At 38.9% G+C, this 10,375-nt stretch overlaps 1 protein-coding gene across 1 annotated transcript in view; it reads right to left on the bottom strand.

Moving 5' to 3' along the window:
* Positions 1-2,990: 2,990 nt before the first annotated feature.
* LOC144603423 (leucine-rich repeats and immunoglobulin-like domains protein 3) overlaps positions 2,991-10,375 on the bottom strand; it is a 44,796-nt gene continuing 37,411 nt past the window's right edge. The window contains exons 17-19 of the mRNA XM_078416617.1: positions 8,355-8,501; positions 5,361-5,615; positions 2,991-3,702 (exon numbers count right to left, since the gene is read on the bottom strand). Of these exons, the coding sequence (XP_078272743.1) occupies positions 3,464-3,702; positions 5,361-5,615; positions 8,355-8,501 (641 nt within the window). The 3' untranslated portion in view covers positions 2,991-3,463. The remainder of the gene's footprint in view (positions 3,703-5,360; positions 5,616-8,354; positions 8,502-10,375) is intronic.

Genomic DNA, 10,375 nt, shown 5'->3' with positions numbered 1-10,375 from the left:
TTATCATTTCTCAGCCTTTACTATTTAGTGAATCCTATCTCATCCTGAGTTTAAACAAACAAAAAGGATGTTTGAGATCATGGATATTCAAGAAGTGAACCTATTAGGGAGAACAAAGAGCAGAGAAATCTGTTTATTTTTCCACATTCTGATTCAACAAGCCAGTGATTCAGGTTTAAAGTCCTAAATTTAATCTCAATCGGTAAACTAAATGCAATTATTTGGAGTAGGATCAATGATCTAGTGTGACGCTTGGCTGAGAAAGATCTGAGCAGGATTCCACAACTTCTGTCCAATGAACATTGGTGAAAAGCGTACACTTAAAATCAGTTGAGAATTTCATTTACTATAGCACTTAGATGTATTATCTACAGCACTCACTGTTCAGGTCATCAGCTTGCAAACCATTTTTCCAGGGACCCCACTTTAACCAAATAGCTCCACACCCAATATTGAGCTGCTGGATCTGCAGCCTGGCATTTAAAGCAGAGATAGCATTTATTTTTAAATCCCCAAATCACCCCGACGGTTACAACATCTGCTTTTAAATTGAGTTTTGGTTCCTATTCAACACCTTTTTATAAAAATACATTGTTGGTGTAAATGCAGCTTGACATTACTGGTGAGGGAAGATTGGTGCACGTGTATACTTGTGCAATATTCCTCAGCAGCCCAGGCTGTGATTAGCGTAGTGGGAAATAGAGTTCACAAATGCAGAAAAATGTTCAAACAGGATTAAAGTTGATTTGGAGCTCAAGGGAATAGGAAAGGTTGATGAGGAAAGTATTTAAAAAAAATTGGCCTAAATTGCAAGGACTTTATGACTTTGGAATCTGGTTTTGAATCCAGATCAATATGCACATTTTCATTTATATTTTAGTGTATCATAATGCATGTTAAAATCATGCAATACAACAACTGTCGGAATTTGAGGGGCTATTTATCAGATACCAAAACCTATTCAAAAGGAGAAATAAAACACAGTAAATCTTGGGATTTTCTATACAGCGACAAGGCACATGAACTGTAGTTAAAATGAATGAAATTTCCAGCCTCCCGATATGGGCCTGATGCAAAGGGAATCCAGATCAACCCTCTGTACATCACTGCCGTTGAGCCCAGCAGCATAGTGAGTCTTAGCTCTATGGCAGACAGACTGTAGCAATGGCATCTGATCTCCATTTCAACTTGGGACTTGCACCTTTCTTTGTGCATGCAAGTAGGTCCAAGAAAAACAGATGTGAATGGCTGAGAGACAATAGATGCAGGAGTGGGCCATTCGGCCCTTCGAGCCAGCACCACCATTCAATGTGATCATGGCTGATCATTCTCAATCAGTACCCCGTTCCTGCCTTCTCCCCATACCCCCTGACTCCACTATCTTTAAGAGCTCTCTCTAGCTCTCTTTTGAAAGCATCCAGAGAATTGGCCTCCACTGCCTTCTGAGGCAGAGAATTCCACAGATTTACAACTCTGAAAAAGGTTTTCCTCATCTCTGTTCTAAATGGCCTAACTTTTATTCTTAAACTGTGGCCCCTGGTTCTGGACTCCCCCAACATTGGGAACATGTTTCCTGCCTCTAATGTGTCCAATCCCTTAATAATCTTATATGTTTCAATAAGATCCCCTCTCATCCTAAATTCCAGTGTATACAAGCCTAGTCGCTCCAGTCTTTCAACATATGACAGTCCCGCCATTCCGGGAATTAACCTAGTGAACCTACGCTGCACGCCCTCAATAGCAAGAATATCCTTCCTCAAATTTGGAGACCAAAACTGCACACAGTCCAGGTGTGGTCTCACTAGGGCCCTGTACAACTGCAGAAGGACCTCTTTGCTCCTATACTCAACTCCTCTTGTTGTGATGGCCAACGTTCCATTGGCTTTCTTCACTGCCTGCTATACCTGCACGTTTCCTTTAAGTGACTGATGCACTAGGACACCCAGATCTCGTTGTACGTCCCCTTTTCCTAACTTGACACCATTCAGATAATAATCTGCCTTCCAATTCTTACCACCAAAGTGGATAACCTCACATTTATCCACATTAAACTGCATCTGCCAAGCATCTGCCCACTCACACAACCTGTCCAACTCACCCTGCAACCTCATAGCATCTTCCTCACAGTTCACACTGCCACCCAGCTTTGTGTCAACTGCAAATTTGCTAATGTTACTTTTAATCCCTTCATCCAAGTCATTAATGTATATTGTAAATAGCTGCGGTCCCAGCACTGAGCCTTGCGGTACCCCACTAGTCACTGCCTGCCATTCTGAAAGGGACCCATTTATCCCCACTCTTTGCTTTCTGTCTGTCAAACAATTTTCTATCCATGTCAGTATCCTACCCCCAATACCATGTGCTCTAATTTTGCCCACTAATTTCCTATGTGAGATCTTGTCGAAGGCTTTCTGAAAGTCAAGGTACACTACATCCACCGGCTCTCCCCTGTCCATTTTCCTAGTTATATCCTCAAAAAATTCCAGAAGATTGGTCAAGCATGATTTCCCCTTTGTAAATCCGTGCTGACTTGGAACGATCCTGTTACTGCTATCCAAATGCTCTGCAATTTTCTTTTTTATAATTGACTCCAGCATCTTCCCCACCACTGATACTAGACTAACTGGTCTATAATTTCCTGTTTTCTCTCTCCCTCCTTTCTTAAAAAGTGGGATATCATTAGCTACCCTCCAATCCACAGGAACTGATCCTGAATCTATAAAACATTGGAAAATGATCATCATTTTGATCATTCATGTGGCATTCCCCTTGGACTGAAGATGATCACTCAGCATGATTCAAGTCCATCTTTTTTAAGTTTGACACAATCAGTAACATCAGCAAATGTGGATCTTTTGTTAAAGGTATCTCAGACATCTTTCATTGCAGCCATCTTGGGTTAAGAGACAGTTGCAAATTACAAATGATTACACAGTGCATGAATTCAAGTAATAATAGAAAAACAAGGTGCACTTTTAAAATTAGCTCGAAGCAAAATGCTATTTTATTGTCAATGTAAATGTGCAAATAAGGCACTAAAATGCTGACCTACAGTCAGATTTAGCACCATGTAACTAACATGCTGTACCATCAATGATAAAATTCTAATATATTGACAAACAATTCATTAAGTATTTCCTATTATACATAGGTAAAATACTTGTTATTTACATAATTTACAGGTGAAAAATTAAAAATATTCAGTAAAAAAGTATAAAATAATAAAAAATATAGCAAATTCATCATACTTCAGAAGATAGTGCTCTCAAAATAAAAGCATACAATAACAATGCTTCCTCTTGGTCCATTAATCATCAGTTTATAGCGATCTACAATCTTTGAGATACAAATAATTCTTAGAAGAAATCACTTTTCTGGAAAACTGAAGCAACAGTTTTGCTGAGGTAGTTAAGTCTTTCTTTGGTACAATAAATTTGAGAAGTTTAGTTCATGTTGATGGTATCTACGTTTTAACTCTGCAAGGCTGAAAAGTTGGAGTCCTGCATTTATCAACATGTTCATAAGTACTATTGTGTTTCCCTGTGATGGAAGCAGAGAGACTCTCCGATTCTGTGTCAACATCACAATCACTGTCCAATGTTCCTTGAGGATTATGAAGAGTTAAAGACCGAGTTGCAACTGGCTGAATATAATCGGAGTAGGGATCCTGGTGTGTTCTCCACACTCGTTTTCCAAATGTTCCTGGCAATAAATTGCAAACATTAAAGAGGGCAAAAACAGAACCAGATTATCCTATATAATTATGGAAATTTTCAAACTACCAATTGCATAATACAATTTCTGGATATCAGTTGGTTTCTCTACAAATATTCAAACTCTATTTTTGCATAAATAAAAATGAGTGAAAGACTCAAGATAGAAATAAAATGCAAAAATGTGATTATGTAAAAAAAAATATTAATTTTTTTAAAAAACCAAATGTGATTATGTATGCTTCATAAATTCAAATAAGTTTGAACCCTGCTAAAATTTCTAGCCTAAACACAAGACTGTTTAACTTGAATAAGTTTTAAAACTTTAGTTGATTTATTTTTTGACAATTAGAATACCATTAATAAACCCCATGTTGCAAGATGTCCTTAAATCTTGAATATAATGAAGCTGTTCAATATTGTAATATATCTCATGGATGTGTGAATGCCTCAGTGGTTTCAAGAACGTTGCTTTTCAAAGAGTCACCCATGAACATACTATAAAGCTACCAAAGGATTTTAAGTTGCTGACATGCTTGTGTCCAGTAAAAGATGGAGCCATAAGATAAATTATTTTCTCTTCATGTCCAGTTAAGCAGAAAAGTTCTGTAAATTTTTAATCCTGAACAAAAGTCAGGAAGATTCACTGAACCACAGAAGTCACAACGTTCTTTGAACACCACTCAAGTCTCCAGTTTCAAATTTTTTAAAAATCTGTCCCATTTACAATGCAATCTCTCTTCCCACAGAAAAAAAGCTGTGATAAGAATCAATTGAAAAGCAGCCTGCTTTATATTATTAAAACAAATGAAACAACATAAAGGTCGAACTGCTTAATCATACAAATCTAAATCAGACTATTCCAAAGAGCATTTGAATGTGCTAAAGCTCTGATGTCTGGACACATTAGAGGCAGGAATCATGTTCCCAATGTTTGGGGAGTCCAGAACCAGGGGCCACAGTTTAAGAATAAGGGGTAGGCCATTTAGAACGGAGATGAGAAAAACCTTTTCAGTCAGAGAGTTGTAAATCTGTGGAATTCTCTGCCTCAAGAAGGCAGTGGAGGCCAATTCTCTGAATGCATTCAAGAGAGAGCTAGATAGAGCTCTTGAGGATAGCGGAGTCAGGGGGTATGGGGAGAAAGCAGGAACGGTGTACTAATTGAGAATGATCAGCCATGATCACATTGAATGATGGTGCTGGCTCGAAGGGCCGAATGGCCTACTCCTGCACCTATTGTCTGTTGTCTGATTATTTGAGCAGCCGATCCTCATGGCTTGCAGTTTGCCATAAATATAGCTAGATTGCTGCGGACATTATATTATCTTCAAGTACTCCAAGGTACGAAACAAAATTTAACAAAGTGGCCAGAGTTCATAATTATGCAGGCATGCAATAATGAATACAAAAGACAATAAAGTTGGTCAAAAATCAAAGGGGGGCAAAAAATATATTGAATTATCAAATCAACTTAAGATATCATAAATGAGCTTTAGTATTTAACTGTTATATTATTGCAGGGAATAAAACTTTTTAATTGAGAAAACTGATGGCCAGAAAAGGAGCACAGCAAACATTTAAATAAAACATTCAGAATTGTTTAATCTTTTGCAATAATTTTACTGTAACGTTGAAAAAAATACCTACCACCATACATATTGTGGGTTGCTGTTAATCTTTCTGGATTCCCGTTTGAAACTGGTATGTCAACTGCAGTCACTTTGTGTGGAGTTTGAACATGATTGAATAAGTTTGAATTTGGGAGCTGTGTTGTTTTTTTTGCTATAGCTTGGTCAAAGTAGTCTTCTGGTGGCACTTGAATGAACTGAGAGTACCCTTTCTTCTTTGAGTAGATGCTATCATCGTAGGCACCAGCACAAACTGCCATCTGGTCACTTTCACCTGGTTTGAAAAGCAAATATTAGTCAGAACATGCTAGATTGCGATGGTCAACAAATCAATAGATTCCACCAAGTACTCACTTAAGTGATCAGATCCATTTGCGTTTAAAAGATTAAGAGACTATCTCCAGCTGTCACCTCAGATTTATGAAATAGTCATGAAAACCTAAGATAGGTGCACTGGGAGTGGATGAGTGAAACTTGGGAATGTAGACAGCAGGGTTTTGGATGACCAAGCTTTGCGCGGAACATATGAGAAAGCTAATAGTTACGTTTAAAGGTAACAATCACCAAAAAGAGGTTCAGCAGATAAGCTGAAGTGGAGTGGAGTCAGATAGTTCTCTGGAAGTGGGTACATGCAGTCCGAGCAATGATGTGCATGTTGGAAAATTTGGAATTTGTATTGTCAGGACACAAACAGGCTCTTCCCATTCATGGTGACCATTACACACCTGTCTCTACTAATCCCATTTACAAGTCTTGGGCCATATCCTGCTATGTCTCAGTGATTCAAATGCTTATACTATAAATGTTACAAATATCGGTCCCTACCAACCTACGAGGCAGTGTTCCCGATTGCAACCACTCTCAGTGAAAAAAATCTTTCTTGGTTCCACTCTAAACCTCACTCAGCACCTTAAACCAGAACCCTCTGGTCTAAGGCACTTCTACCATGTGGAATTTGACAAGACATGACGGTCGCTAAACCACGTTCAGACTTCAATTGCCAAGAAGAGGGCTGCACGGTGGCCTAGCGGTAGAGCTGCCTTACAGCACCAGAAACCCAGGTTTGATCCTGACTACATGTGCTTGTCAGTACTGAGTTTGTAAGTTCTCCCTGTGACCTGCGTGGGTTTTCTCCAAGATCTTCGGGTCCCTCCCACACTCCAAAGGCGTACAGGGTTGTAGGTTAATAGGCTTGGTGTAAATGTAAAAATTGTCCCTAGAGTGCGTAGGGTAGTGTTAATGTGTGGGGATCGCTGGTCGGTGGGGACTCGGTGGGCCAAAGGACCTGTTTCCGTGCTGAATCTCTAAACTAAAGAGGGATAATATTGATGTTAAGGGAACGATTTGAAGTGAGGACCAAAGTTTCTGCTCATCTAGTATTGATGATGGACATGCAGTCCAATTGATTCAGCAGATGGGTGAACAGAGGCAAGGTAGAACTGGATACTGACAGCTCATTTAAGGAAAATGGCATTGTGCTTTTGTGGACATGGCTGCAGTGTGACAGTAAATACGAATGAGACGCCCTCAACATTAGATCCGTGGACATGATTGGGCAGTATAAAAAGCTGTTTCAGATGATTATTTTTTGTAATACCAGGGCAGGTAAGAAAAAGATACAACTTTATCTAGTTGGATGATGATATCAAGTTTTAGGAGGACTATACATTCAGCAATGGCAAAGGGTGGAGAAAGAATATGAGAAAATAGTTTTCATCTTTGTCACAATCATATCATACATGATGTCACTTATGAGACATTTTGGTCCTGTGTTAAAAGCAGAAATCTATTTGGAAGTATTCAAATGCTTAATTCTAGGAAAGATGGGCAAGGAGTTAGCCCTTTGTATGAAGGCCTGATCAAGATGTTGGTGTTTGACAAGTCAGCAATAACATTTTACCTGAAGAATGCTGAAGAAACAAAAGTATTTGCAGGCAGAAAAAAAAGGCCAAATAAATTTTGGGTGTTGGTTTAGGAAACCTTACAGATCACCATTCTAACATTTCAATCATTTGGGTTTGGTTATGCCCAAGTTAACATCCTATACAAATTTGTTGCATCAGTTTTCCGTCAGCTACTTCAGTAAGGCAAGACAAGTTTATTTATATAGCAGATTTCAGCAACAAGGCAATTCAAAGTGCTTTACATAAAACATTAAAGAGCAGTTAAAAATAATTAAAAACAGTCATTAAAGAGAATAGAAAATAAAAACAAGCTAAAATAGAATAAGACAGGTATAAAATACAAAATTAAGAGTTACGGTCCAGTGTAAGAAATGAATAATTATTTGATTTAATAAAAGGCAGCATCAAACAGAATAGTTTTCAGCCACGATTTACAAGAACAGAGTTGCAGCGAACCTGCAGTTTTCTGGGAGTTTGTTCTATATATGTGTGCATTAAAACTAAACGCTGCTTCTCCGTGTTTAGTTCTGACAGTAAACAAATGAATTCCAAAACTACTGCCACAACTGCCAAATTCTTATTTATAGCATTGAATTTCTAGGTAATGTGAAACAAATCTGCAGGATGAATTCAAAATTAAAGGTGCTATCACAAAATGCTGGAGTAACTCAGCTGGTCAGGCAGCATCTAGGAGAGAGGGAATGGGTGACGTTTCGGGTCGAGACCCTTCTTCAGTCTGAAGAGTCTCGACCCGAAACGTCACCCATTCCCTCTCTCTTAGATGCTGCCTGACCTGCTGAGTTACTCCAGCATTTTGTGATACCTTCGATTTGTACCAGTATCTGCAGTTATTTTCCTTCAAAATTAAAGAAAATTACTTTCAAATTCCTGAGCTAAAATTGTTTGAAAGGGCAAGTGGAAAATAAGAGTGTTATGGCATTAGTCAACTATCAGCACCAGGACGATCAGTTGCTGAGACCACTATTCCAATTGCAACCAAGATAAGTTTCCTGCATTGCACATAACCTTTTCTTTAATTCCACTTAATAATATTATTGTACCGACACAAACTCAGAAAATTATGTGGAAAGTATCTAACTTGCTCTTACCTTGATGGCTGATTATGTCCAGTGTTTCAGCATCATACACAATTCCTCCAACGTACATCGAGGCTGCACGGTCAGTGTTATGAAAAACTAGAGGATCAGATATGCCTTCTATGTCAGTGTCACTTCCATTGTCAATGTGACAAAGATCTTAAAGAAAACAAAGAGACACTTTAATCACACTGATCTATGCAAATATTTCAATTTCCCAAAATACAATTTTCCATACATTATTATCCTTAGAAACTGCTTGTAATACTATTCTTTTTTAATTGTCAGGTGTCATTTTTTTTATTCATAGAGTTCAGGATCACTGTCCAGCTGAACATATATTACCCATCCTTAATTATTCTTGAGAAAATAGTGTGCCAATTTCTAGAAGCAGTAAAAAATACTCTTGATACTGATAGCATGATAATTCTAGAATTTAGTAGCAATTTGGTGACAGAACAGCAATATATTTCCAACTTGGCATGATGCAAAACTTGGAATAAGGTAGCAATATTCTGATGTGCTTTAAGTCTTTCCCTCCTTGGTGGTAGTGGTCATAACTTTGAGAGATGCTGAAGCAAAGAGCTGCAATGTATTTTGTAGAGTATGCAGTACTGAGCTCAGATGGGGAAGAAAACAAATGCTTAGGTTGGGTACCAGTCAAATGCGATGATTTGTCTTGGATCGAATTGGGCTTTGAGGTGTTGGAATTGCATTCGACCAGGCAAGTGGTGAATATGGCATCACATTATGAATGTTTAGAAGATTCAGGGGATCAGGAGGTAGGTTACCCGGTACAGAACATCCAACCTCTGATCTGCTCACGTAACCAATTTAGTTGACTTCAATGGTGGACCCTCCCCCTCCTCCCCCCCAGCTTGCAGTTTCTTGCTACCATGTGGAGTTGAATCAAACTAGTTGGAGACTGCTTTCCATGATATGCAAATTTCAGAAAGTGGAGACTGATCCATTCACCACTTCTGACTGATTGTATTTACAAATGTTTCAGGTTTGTCCTCAACCTTTTTATGCTAAGTGCTGCTACTGTGCAAAATCAGAAATGTTATGCGAGCTTCCTTCCCCAGTTGACAGATGTAGTAAGCTGCACAGATGCATTTGATCCACCGGTCATGAGATTCTTTACCTCCATCTACTGAGTGTTATGTTGATTACTAGTTAGCACGCACTACCCAGTTTAACCATCCTGATACTGCAATTTTAAGCACACTCAATTCTACTTGTCCTTTTGACCGGTCATCGATTTGCTATTAGTAAAACCAGGTCTTGAGGGTGTGGAAACACACATTTCTACTGCTGCTGTGCCCGTGGCACATTAGAAGCCCAAATTTTGAATTGTTCCCAGTTAATGCATTGGTACTAGACACAAAATGCTGGAGTAACTCAGTGGGACAGGCAGCATCTCTGGAGAGAAGGAATAGGTGAGGTCTAGTTATGGTGAGTGGAAAAGTTGAGACTGTTGATGTCACACCGGCAGTTCAAAATATATATATAAAGGTCTAAAGAGGGTAGATGGCCACCCGGTGGAATCCAAGAGGGAGACTGGTGGAACATCTGCAGTTCCTTCCTACACAATGCAATTATAATGTTATATAGCAAGATTGGAAAATGATGTGGCAAAGGTTGGGGAGTGTTGGTGAAGAGGATTTGCTCACTATGAAGCCAGAACCATGTTTATAAATTGCAAAGTGGTCAGTTCTATTAATTCTTTCACAGAGAGATGCACCCACATCTAGATTGATGGTGTCAATTCGTTTAACCCAAGCGTTGGTTCACTTACTACCTGCCGCAGAACCAATCTGACAGCCACTGAGTGAGTTGACTATTAAACCACTTGGTAATGGATGTTGATATCTCCCACCCAGAGTACACCTTGCGCAAGCGCTACTTTCAAATGATTCAATATGTTGCACGTGGAGTACCAATTCATCAACTGAGAATATTTTTTGGTGAATAAGGAGCATTTTCTTACCACGTTCAACCCAAAGCCATGAGACATCATGAGGTCTGGATTA

Source organism: Rhinoraja longicauda, chromosome 20, assembly GCF_053455715.1.
Source record: "Rhinoraja longicauda isolate Sanriku21f chromosome 20, sRhiLon1.1, whole genome shotgun sequence".
In the NCBI taxonomy this organism is placed as follows: domain Eukaryota; kingdom Metazoa; phylum Chordata; class Chondrichthyes; order Rajiformes; family Arhynchobatidae; genus Rhinoraja; species Rhinoraja longicauda.
Note: the sequence above shows the minus strand (reverse complement) of the source record. Positions and strands in the feature narration are given on the sequence as shown.